Source organism: Phalacrocorax aristotelis, chromosome 4 (genome assembly GCF_949628215.1).
Source record: "Phalacrocorax aristotelis chromosome 4, bGulAri2.1, whole genome shotgun sequence".
Lineage (NCBI taxonomy): Eukaryota > Metazoa > Chordata > Aves > Suliformes > Phalacrocoracidae > Phalacrocorax > Phalacrocorax aristotelis.
In genome coordinates, this window is record NC_134279.1 from 70236063 (window position 1) to 70248507 (window position 12445).

General features: G+C 44.1%; 1 protein-coding gene across 1 annotated transcript in view; it reads left to right on the top strand.

Moving 5' to 3' along the window:
* Positions 1 to 12445, top strand: part of STK32B (serine/threonine kinase 32B) — a 181841-nt gene that overhangs the window by 127524 nt on the left and 41872 nt on the right. The window contains exon 6 of the mRNA XM_075091882.1: positions 2431 to 2520. Within this exon, the coding sequence (XP_074947983.1) occupies positions 2431 to 2520 (90 nt within the window). The remainder of the gene's footprint in view (positions 1 to 2430; positions 2521 to 12445) is intronic.

The following is a 12445-nucleotide window of genomic DNA, read 5'->3' on the forward strand; positions in this document are numbered from 1 at the left end:
AGGCTGATTAGAAAGACTCCTACAGAGAATTGGGGTCTAACTGTCTCTTGAAATATTCACACCAGGAATGAACGTCTTAAAAACAAAACAAAACAAACCCCCAAACAAACACTGTGTGCAGTGCCTGGGGCAGCACAGCCATCTACCTGCCTACCAGGACACCTTGCTTTCCCTCCATAGCCAATTAGCAGCCCTCTAAACAACAGGCAATATGGGCCATGGGGTGGCCATGTGATGGGGCAGAGCAAAGGTGGAGTTTTTTCAGTGGTACCAACACAGCTTTGCTGTGCCCTGCTATGCATACAGGAGCTGCTCATTGTTGCTGTACCAGCAGCAGGATGCAGAGGAGCTATGCAGAACCTTCCCAATCGATCCCTTACCTTGTAGAAAGGCTTTTTTGACAAAAAGCTTCAACCAGTGTATGCAACACTTCACGTGTGCTATTTTGGTTTTGTTAAATTAGAAGAAATCTAATAAAAGGGAAAGAAAACAATGCACTGCAGGAGAGGCAATTGTCATTGCAAATCAACTGTTTGGATCAGTCTGAATGGATATTATGCGGCAGGTGTTTTGCAACAGGCTATCATGCCAACACTCTAATAGGAAGCATCACTTACAATGCTGTCATTTAAATGACAGAACTTTATATTTATCTGTCAAAAAAGAGAAAGGATTAGCCTGCCAAGATTCTTGCAGCTTTTCATTCTACGGTGCACACAGAATTGCTTAAAACTACTGCCATGAGGTGGCTTAACGTGGTTCAATTATCTTTTTCAAGAAGCCTTCTGCCACGGTGTTTTATTATTGCAGAAATAAACTGCAAACATTTTATGGTCCAGCCACCAGGAAGGATGAATACCACCTTTAAATCTGATGGCAGGCTGGGCTGTGAACACTAGTTCTTGTTATGGCAGCCTAACACCTCCCACCCCTCATAAAGCAATTCACTGCTCAGCGTTCTTGTCTGCCGTGTGCAGATGTCTTCCTGGGCTGGGGTCTTAGGAGGAAAGTGTCAATAAAATGTAAGCAGTTTGCAGGAATATCTTTAGTTTTGGGAGTGGGATGTGCCTTCTTCCTTCTTCCCTTCAAAACCAGCTCATATCTGGCTAAATTAGAGGACTCACTCTGAGAATTTCAGTTCACACATGCATGGCTGCAGACTTGTTAGAGGTTGGCAGATGCATTTCCTGGGGACTTTAAGCAGGATCTGAGTTAGAGTGTCAGAGCAGCATAATCTTTTGTTGAGACTGCTGTTCCTCAGTCGGGCACTATGGTAACATTCAACATCAGTCATTTGTTACACTCTTTCCACCTTTGGCAGCAAACATGAAAGCAACTTCCCTTGCTTAATAACTGCATCATGCCTAAAGCCTACTCCACTCTGTGCACTGAATGAGGCTGAGATCTTGAGCAAAAAAAAAACCATCACAGGAGCCTGTCGTTCAAGAATCTAGTTCAACACACACTGTATTGATCCTGATATGAGTGCAGGGCTAAGCCAGGGAAGGGGGTACCTTTCCCTGTATTCTGTCCTCCAAAATGGCATTGCCAGATATAATCACATACAACAGAATGTCTGCATCACTCCACAGTATAAAACTAAACCTTAAGTGGAAGATGCAAAACTAACAGCAGACTTACCAAACTAAAAGTCTGCAGATACATTTTCAGGCTGGATTTGCATTCAGTTTACCTGCCTACGGCAAGCCATGATTAACAACTATTGCTTTGCAGTGGTGGAGCAACTTAACCTATGCTTGTTGTAAACTAGCCCAGGAAAAAAGTAATGACAGCAGGCCTGGGCCATCCAGCCCGATAGTTCCGTTTAAATCAGCTGTCTGGCTGCTCAGGCAGCAAGTCCATATGCTGACTTGTGTCACTTGTCTTTCATCTTGCAACCTGCTGTCAAATGAATGACCATTCGGGACCTGCTGCTGTTACATACACACTCTTCTGCTACCATGGATCTAATTTTATAGTTATAATATGATAAAAATACCCTTTTTCTTCATGGCTCCCTTTTGCCTTGAGGAGGCTCAGAAAGAAGCCGGACTGAAGTGGATGTGATAACAGACTGGTGTCACGAGTACCTGAGAGTGCCAGGGGTGGCTCTGCTCTAGAAGAGGGTGGTTACTGCTCTAGAAGACGGTTACTGACCCTAACATTCACAGCAGGAGGTGTTTGGGGTGACCAGCCAAAAACATTCAGCACTGCAAGGAGATAGTGGACACAACCATACAGGAAATTCCATTATTTTGCTGCTAAAATGATTTTTCTAGTTATGAGCAACATTTAATAGTAAGTTTCCACTAATTGTTATGAATATTTCCAACTTAATTTCTTTCCATTATGACCTAAATGTTAAATAAAGGAAGGAATATTTGTATGATGTGCTGTTTTAACTTCTGTTTTTCCTTTGTGAAATTGCAGGACACGTTCATATCACTGACTTTAACATAGCAACCATAGTGAAAGGTTCAGAAAAAGCTTCTTCTATGGCTGGCACAAAACCCTATATGGGTAAGTCTTCAAGACCATTTTAAAAATGTAAGAAAGCACACACATTAATGTTGACTAATGGTATACTGAAAGGATTTTAGGTTGTAAAAGCATAAAATAAATGTGAGCAACTTCCTTTTTTGACAGTACATGTGTGTTAGGAATAGAAAACTTTGGAAATGGAGGAACTGGGCAGGAGCTTGATCTCCACACTGCTTTTAGTCAGGTTCTGTTTGGTTTTGTGAAGCAAATTCAGGGGATTTTCAGCTGTGTTACTTCCTGCATACACCACATCTGGAGACAAGAATATATTACTATATTTGCACCACTGTGCTTATGATCTAGCAGAGAACATGTAATGTCAGTTTAAAAATATCTAGGCACATCCTTAATTGCTTTGCTATGCTGAGTTCCCCAAAAATGTGTCTGTTAAAAACCCCTTCGGCACTTGACCTATGGCTTTTAGGGGCATTTAATATGTTTTAATCATGTAATTTAAATGCATAGATAGATTGAAGGCTGGGAGAGTAAAATTCTGTTCACCTGTTCTCATGTGTTTAAATGTTGGCTAAGTTAATAATTCAAAATTCCCCTGGAGTTGAAGGACAGAAGGCATCTCCTGGAGGTCATTTCTCCCACCAAAGTTAGGTGAGCTTCCATGACTAATAACAACTGTGATTTGTCCTGTTTGTGCCTTCCTACACATCTGCTCTTTCAATGCTGTCTGTATATGTAATTGCCATTGCCTGTGGAGATGACTAGCTTAAGACTAAACTTATTTGGCTTCTGGAAACCAGACTAAGAGATATGTGCGTGTGCAAGAGACTTTCTCTAGCAGACATGCTCAGAGCACATCTAACACCCATGCACTGGTAAAATACTGGTAAATTACCATATTCTGATAATGTCATTCGGGGACACAATTCTGCCTATTAGTATAGGATTAAAAGCATGTGCCCAAGAAATAGGGATTAACACACATTTTTCAACTCACAAAGAGCACTGTACCAACCTGCACATGAAGCAGGCAAGCGTCTGCATGGTGCCTTTGCACCAGCTGTGAGACTGTGTCAGAGCAGTCCCAGGCACCGGAGCAGAGTCCTGTTTTCAGAGGTGATGTGGTTTGGGCATGAATCAGCTCACACTCTCCCAAATAATTCCCAGGGAATTACCAGGGACCGGAGTCTATTCCTCCTGAGCAGCTTAGGCATAGCTGTCCTATTTTGGCAGTTAATAGGATACAGTAATGTGTGTAGCCACACTGTGCCACTTGGGCTTGTGACCAGTGCACCAACGTGAAGCTGGTTACTTTACTCTTATAAATGCTCTCAAAACAAACCAAGAAACATTTTCTGTAGTCCTGACCCAAGCACTTAAGTTATGCAGAGGAATGAGGTTTTAGATGAAAATTTTGTCAGCATTTGTATTGGTTAGCTCTAGCTTAGTGTCTTCAGTGTTGTTACTTAGATGAGATGAACACTGCACAGGCATCAGATATAGAGCATTAGGAGACCAAGCCTGGGTACTGAGCTTCCCCTCGGGCCGGTACCTGAGCGATGTTGCACCACAGGTTCTCTATACAATGTGGTGAGAAGAGAAGTGAGGGGATGATGCAATCTCACTTACAAGAACAGCTTTAGTTTAAAAAGAAATTTCTTCAAGATGAAAGTCCTGAAGGTGCAGGAGCAGGCTGTCCCCAAGTGCCACAAGAAAAACTGATGGGGAAGACGATGGGTCTGGCTGAACAGAGAGCTTTTGCTGGCACTCAGGAAAAAAGGAGAGTCTAGCTCTTTTGGAGGAAGGGGCAGGCAACTCAAAAAGAGTACAGAGACCTCGTTAGGTCTTGCAGAGAGAAAATTAGGCAAGCAAAAGCTCAGCTAGAACTCAACCTGGCCACTGCTATAAAGAATAATTTAAAAAATCTTTTTACAAATACATTAACATCAAAAAGAGAGCCAAGGAGAATCTCCATCCTCTATTGGATGTAGAGGGGAACATTGCCACCAAGGCTGAGGAGAAGGCTGAGGTACTTAATGTCTTCTTTGCCTCAGTCATTAACTGCCAGACCAATTATCCCCAGGGTATTCAGCCCCCTGAGCTGGAAGGCAGGGACAGAGAGCTGAATAAAGCCCCCATACTCGAGAGGAAGCAGTTTAGAACCTGCTGAGCCACCTGGACACTCACAAGCCTATGGGGCCAGAAGGGATCCACCTGAGAGTACTGAGGAAGCTGGCAGAGGGGCTTGCCAAGTCACTCTCCATCATTTATCAGCAGTCCTGGTAACAGAGGAGATCCCAATGACTGGAGGCTTGCCGATGTGACACACTGGCATCTTACAAGAAGCTATTCTACAAGAAGGGACAGAAGGAGGATCTGGGGAACTACAGGCCTGTGAGCTTGACCTTGGTACCGGGGAAGATTATGGAGTGATAGAACCTGAGTGAGTTCATCAGACATGTGCAGGACAGCCAGGGGATCAGGCCCAGCCAGCAAAGGTTCATGAAAGGCATGTGCTGCCTGACCAACCTGATCTCCTTCTATGACCAGGTGACCCACCTAGTGGATGAGGGAAAGGCTGTGGATGTTGTCTGCTGGACTTTAGCAAAGCCTGTGACACTTTCTCCCACAGTATCATCCTAGAGAAGATGGTGGCTCATGGCTGGGATGGGTGCACTCTTTGCTGGGTAAAAAACTGGATGGCCGAGCCCAGAGAGTTGTGGTGAATGGAGCTAAATCCAGTTGGTGGCAGGTCACGAGCGGGATTCCCCAGGGCTCAGTGTTGGGGCCAGTCTTGTTTAATATCTTTATCAACGATCTGGATGAGGGGATTGAGTGCACCCTCAGTAAGTTTGCAGATGACACCAGGTTGGGTGGGAGTGTTGATCTGCTCAAGGGTAGGAAGGCTCTACAGAGGGACCTGGATAGGCTGGATCGTTGGGCCAGCGCCAACGGTATGAGATTCAACAAGGCCATGTGCATGGTCCTGCACTTGGGTCACAACAACCCCATGCAACGCTACAGGCTTGGGGAGGAGTGGCTGGAGAGCTGCCCAGAGGAGAAGGTCTTGGGGGTGTTGGTTGGCAGCCGCCTGAACATGAGCCAGCGGTGTGCTCAGGTGGCCAAGAAGGCCAACGGCATCCGGGCTTGTATCAGGAATAGTGTGGCCAGCAGGAGCAGGGAGGTGATCGTGCCCCTGTACTCGGCACTGGTGAGGACACACCTTGAATATTATGTTCAGTTTTGGGCCCCTCAGGACAAGAAGGACATTGAGTTGCTGGAGTGTGTCCAGAGAAGGGCAACGAAGCCGGTGAAGGGTCTGGAGAGCAGGTCTGATGAGGAGAGATTGAGGGAGCTGGGGTTGTTTAGCCTGGAGAAGAGGAGGCTGAGGGGAGACCTTACCATTCTCTACAGCTGCCTGAAAGGAGGTTGTAGTGAGGTGGGTGTTGGTGTCTTCTCCCAAGTTACTAGTGATAGAACAAGAGGAAATGGCTTCAAGCTGCACCAGGGGAGGTTTAGACTGGATATTAGGAAAAATTTCTTCACTGAGAGACTGGTCAGGCATTGGAAGAGGCTGCCCAGGGTGGTGGTGGAGTCACCATCCCTGGAGGTGTTTAAAAGATGTGTAGATGTGGCACTTCAGAGCATGGTTTAGGAGACATGGTATTGTTGGGTTGACAGATGGACTTGATGATCCTAGAGGTCTTTTCCAACCTTAATGATTCTATGATCTTATGATCCTATGTGGTGGTTTTATTTATGGAAAAAAAACCCCCAAACCAACAAAAACTTAGGCACTTATTTCCTCTACAAGTAATTTGACCTCCCCCCGACGCATACAAATGAATAGCTGTACAACTGACATGTGAAACTAATCACAATCATGGAAGTGCCCTTACCTACATGAAATTGAAATGTCTTTTAAGATTCCAACATTTTTATATGGTAGTTTTGCATTTCTGTGTTAATTTATGTCTCAGAGCTCACACATTCTGTTTAAATAGCTGCCTACAACCTTCCATCAGCCATTGTCATTAGAGGTGCAAATTCTTATTACACAGATTATTCAAAAGTATCCTTGAAGAATAGACATTTTGCAGGAGCTCATATTCAGAATAGATGTTTTCCATGTTTAAATGTGATGGTGACAGCAGACATAACAAAAGAGTATTTTCTGAGATTTAAATTGGTTGTCAATCAAATGACTGTTCTGATGTCCTTACATTTTTAATCTTGAAGAAGCTGCACAGTTTTACATTAGAAAACATAATTATTACAAAAGCAGAAAAAAATATGAGTACTTGCTTAGGGGTCAGTTAGCATTTTACCATCTGTCTGTCATAGTATGAATGTGTGCAATGAAGGCATTGTCTGGTGGCTAATGATCAAAAGCAGATTAGTTAAAAGAGCTGTACAAAAATATATATGAGTATTCTCCAAATATTTTGCTGAGAGTTAGCAGGAACCTTAGTGTCCTTTGGAGCATATTTCATCCCATCTGCACACATAGGTGGACTGCCACCTTCTTAGTTCATTAGTGGTCTCTGTTGGCAGGTTTTCTCACAAGAAAAAACTTAGCTTTTAACAGCCAAGAGCACAAAAATATAGAGCAAGTGCCAAACATGACAATTTGGTATTTTAAGGATAAAATTATGGAAAAATGATGCAGTCCTTTTGGAATCCCCACCCTCCATTCCCACCCCAAGGAGGAGGAGTATTTGTGTAGCTGATGTTTGCCTGGAGATAGTACAAAGAAGGGAAATGCTGAGATTTATCTTAGAAAACCTGCCTATTTGATGCAGAGATGTTCAAGTCCAGTCCCTCCTGCCTAAAGTTTGCTTATGTCCCTTTGCATGGTATTCTCCATTTGCTAGAAAATTCTGGATTCCTTGTATTTAGTAGGAAAATACCAATCTCCAGGATATAGATACATCCCTATAGCCTTGCTTTCTTGCAATCATTCATCAGCTTAAACATCATGGCAAATAGTTTCTCTGACCTAAGTTCAGAGTGCTGTTGACAGCTGAGGATCATTGCCTTCCCAGGGAGATAAACGAGCTCCTGGAGGGTCCAGTAAGAGCCCAAGATGACCCAAGGAAGGAGGTAAATTATAGACCTGGAGTGGAGGGAAGGTGGGAGATGGGAATAAGGTTTTAACCTCACACACTGGTGAACTGCTGTCTTGGTTCACCTCAGCTTATGATGCTGTTCTGCCCCTGAACCCTCCTTCCCACTCATCACGTCTTCCCCATATCCAAAATCTCACAACAAGAAGAAACAGAACAAGAAAAATGCTCTCTTTCCCTTTATGAAGAGATGACTGCACCATCCACCAGTGTTTGCTGCACTTGTCAGAAGAGTGATCCTTGCATTTATTTGGAGCTGGAAGAAGGCAGGAGATCTTTTAGAGCTGTAAAAATACTCTGTTTCAGGTGAACAGTGATGGGTGATCATTCTCTCTGGCACAGCTTGGACATCAAAGCCTCAGCAAACCTCAGATACTAAGAATTTGACAGATATGGCCAGACACTCACTCACTGGTGCTGCTTTTTCCTTTAAGTGCATTAATTTCACTTCCTTTCCTCTTTTAGTTTACACCTTTAATTTAATGTAGAATTATATCTTCAGTGAAATGCTGCAAAACTTTTCTGTTGCAGTGCTCAGATTAAGAAAGTTTTGGGTTCACTCCTGACAGTTAAGTCCATATGATTTCTATCTTTAAGGCTGTATCACAGACTTTCCTTGTGGCTTTGCTAAGCCATTTAGATAATAAGAAAAATAGAAAAAAATTCTTGAGGAGGTTGGCTGTATGGTTGGTTGTAAGCTTTCATTATCAGGAATTTAAATCACACTTTAACCTCAGTGTACCAAGAAAAAAATCACTTTCAATTTACTTGCTGGGCACCAGAACCAAGGAAATTTAGTGGTTCCTCTAAGACATACCTTATGCTTTGCTGGTTTTCATGACGATGAAGGTATGAAATGTGATGAAAGGTTTTTGCCCCTCTTCGAGGTTTATAAAGGCTTACTCACATGTGGATCCTGTTACGTTTAATCAGATATGAGGGCACTCCACAGCCTTTCCCTCAGTAGAAGTACTTAGAGGATTTTTCACTTCTTCCGATGGCCAATTTAAGGAAATAAACAGAAGAATGTTATCTCTAAAGCCTCCATTCCCATTTGAAATTGGGTGAGAAATTGCTAGGGAGTGATTTGCTCACATGCAGCATGACTGCCTAAAACTAGTATCCAGGAAAAAATGCAGTGAATTGATATTGTGTTGTAAAAATACACTAGCTGTTCTGATTAAGATACCTATCTTGTAATGCTAAGCATGGTGTGGGTCAGCTTTTGAAGCCTTTGCTTAATCCAACTTCACATTAGCTTTTTTGCCCCAGAGTCTTTCTCAGCCTGAAATTTTCCCTGCCTATGTCCCTATTTATTAAATGGTTATGCAGAATGCAATGTATCTGGACCTGAATGTTTTTCCAGAAACCCTGGTAATTTCTCTATGTTCCCCCTTCCCAGCTGATTCATTCAGATAAGTAAAATACCTGCTACACATAGGCAAACAAAAACATGGACAACAGTGAATTGGAAAGGAAAGAGTCCAACAGCCTGGCAGGACAAGCTACTTCCAGCTGCTTCTGCAGTTTTACTTCTCAAAGACATTGACATGAAATGCTGAAGTGAAATCTGCTTCTTAGGGTTCAGGGGTCTTCAGAGTTTCTGCCTCGTACTGTTCAGACAGCTGTAGCTGCAAAATACGATGTGTGCCTTAATCTGGTTTAGGAAATTTGTGTGTCACCTATGCCATGTGTAATGGCACCCATGTAATGATTTTATCATTACAAATTCACTGCTCAAACCTTCTGCAACACCTGTGATTGAGGGTGTGGTGAAAGGTTTTATTGTAGAAATAGCCCTTTGAAAACTCATTAGTTTTCAGGCTGTCACCCTCCTCTGGCAGCCAATGCAAAATATCCTTTGAGACCTAGCTGGCTTTTGGCAGGTGTGTCTGCTGCCAACAAAGAAACGCAGGCACTTGTGGGGGATCCCCCTCCAGCCTGCACTGGGATGTGGGCCAGGAAAGCCAGTGCAGGGCAGGGGACAGCCCCTGGCTGCAGCCTGCGCCTGGGATATTCAGCTGTGGCTCTTTCTTCCTGCAGAGGCTATTCATTAGGTTTCTTGTGTTTAAAGAAAGTGTGCATTTGCCTGGCTGGAAGCACCTGTGTAAGTGTTTTCCATTTTTACCACTGTTCAATCTTTCTGAGTGGGGAAAAAAAAAAGATGTTTCTTATATTGGTCCCTCATGCAGGCTGCAGGAAGCACCCTTGTGTCTCAGAGCATGTGCTCTGTGCTGGGCACCCATCTGCAGTAATGGCCCTCTCCCCTGCAACAGGTTGGTCAGCCACAAAACAAAATGTTAAATACTAAAATATATCTAGAAAACATTATCGCCTTTTGTTTATTTCTCACTCTGGCATATTTTAGATGTATTTGAGTCCTATAACACATGCTTTTACTCATTGAAATGTTTCCTTTTTGAATGATCAATTTCCATACATCTGTACATTATTGGTCAGTGTTTCAAAATCTTTCCATTCACAGGTTATAAATTTTGGGGATTTAGGGTTTGTTTGAGGTTTTTTTCCATTTCTGGTGGTAGGAGGGTTAAAGGTGTTAGGTAGAGCTTTGTGATATAAATAGGCTTGACAAAAATCCAAAGCCAATAAAATCAGCCGTAAATTATGTAAAAAGTTTCAGCTACCCCATTCCTATCATACAAGCTTCTTATCTCAGATTTTCACAGCTGCTTTCATAGGTTTCTGTCATGGTAAAGAACGGCTGTATAACTGAGATTACCAGAGGAGTGTGGATTTATAGAGGTCCACTGAACTTCTGAAATGTATGAGTCATCCATATTTATTAATTAATTAATGCTGTGTGGGAGTACTACTGGGGTCAGAGGAAAACTAGTGGATGTCCTGATATCAACCTTATAGGTAAAGTAAAAGTATCCTGCAGGGCTAAATTGCTTCCTGAGGCAATACAATACAGCAGGGACAAATTTGGAGTTGGGTTTTCAGGTGTTCAAACTTGGTCTTCCTTGCACTGATACTAAACAGTGTCATAATTAAGTAGTGTTTTGCAGCTCGTTGCTTTTTGTGTACAGTTAAGAAAGTAGTTAGGTTTTAAAAAATCCCACCCTTTCCTACCAAGGGTTTGACTGCCTATCTGCAGGCACTGGTGATGCGCTACCTGCCCTTTTGATCCCAGGGAAATATCATAATGCCTGCATGAGCCAGGAGGCTTCTGTTTGTTCTGATAAACAATAACTGAGAGCAGTCACGTGAGGCTTTGAGGTGCTGAATAAACACTTACCATACTGATGGAGTTTTCAGCTTGTGCGAGGAGCACCATGGCTGAGGAGATTAAGCAACTGAGCTGCAAGCGGGTGTTCAGGTTTTGGATCTGCTCTGACATTAATGAGTAGGTACACAAGCAGCTGAAAAACCTCAGGAGATCAGGTTGCTTGACCAACCTGATAGCCTTCTGTGGTGGTGTGACTGGCTGGGTTGATGAAGGGAGAGCAGTGTTGTCTATCTTGACTTCAGTAAGGCATTTGACCCTGTCTCCCACAGCATCCTCACAGGCAAGCTAAGGAAGTGTGGGTTGGATGAGAGGACAGTGAGGTGGATAGAGAACTGGCTGAACAACAGAAGTCAGAGGGTCGTGATCAACAGGACAGAGACTGGTCGGAGGCCTGTCACTAGTGGTGTTCCCCAGGGGTCTGTGCTGGGTCCAGTCCTGTTCAACGTATCCATCAGTGACCTGGACGAAGGGACAGAGTGTACCCTCAGCAAGTTCACTGATGATACCAAGCTGGGAGGAGTGGCTGATACACCAGAAGGCTGTGCTGCCATCCAACGAGACCTGGACAGGCTGGAGAGCTGGGCCCAGGGGAACCTCATGAAATTCAACAAGAGCAAGTGTAGGGTCCTGCACCAGGGAAGGAACAACCCCAGGCACCAGTACTGGCTGGGGGCTGAACTACTGGAAAGTGGCTCTGCTGAGAAGGCCCTGGCAGTGCTGGTGGGCAGGAAGCTGACCCTGAGCCAGCACTGTGCCCTTGTGGCCAAGAAGGCCAACGGTATCCTGGGGTGCATTAAAAGGAGTGTGGCCAGCAGATCGAGAGAGTTTATCCTCCCCCTCTACTCTGCCCTAGTGAGACCACATTTGGAGTACTGTGTCCAGTTTTGGTCTCCCCAGTTTAAGAAAGACAGGGAACTGCTTGAGCAAGTCCAGCAGAGAGCTACCAAGATGATCAGGGGGCTGGAGCATCTCCTTTATGAAGAAAGGCTGAGAGACGTGGGTTTGTTCAGCCTGGAGAAGAGAAGACTGAGGGGGGATCTTACTGATACTCATAAATATCTAAAGGGTGGGTGTCAGGACAATGGGACTAGGCTCTTTTCAATAGTGCCCAACAGCAGGACAAAGGGCAATGGGCACAAGGTGGAACACAGGAAGTTCATCTTAAATGTGAGAACAAACTTCTTTCCTGTGCGGGTGCCAGAGCAGTGGCACAGGCTGCCCAGGGAGGCTGTGGAGTCCCTTCCCTGGAGACATTCAAAACCTGCCTGGACGCGTTCCTGTGCCCCCTGCTCTGGGTGTGCCTGCTCAGGCAGGGGGGTTGGATGAGATGATCTCCAGAGGTCCCTTCCAACCCCTACCATTCTGTGATTCTGTGAAAGAAGTTACTGTCTCCAGCTGCTTTTCACTTCTCTGTGCTCTCTGACCTACTACCATCCTTTGAGATCTTCCAGCAAAACTGTTAGTATAATAATTTCTTTGATTATTTCAGTCAAACACCCACCACCCTCAATGCAAGTCATAGTTTTGGTTTGGTTGATTTCTGTTTTTTTTTAACCTGCCTGAAAGGGCCTGA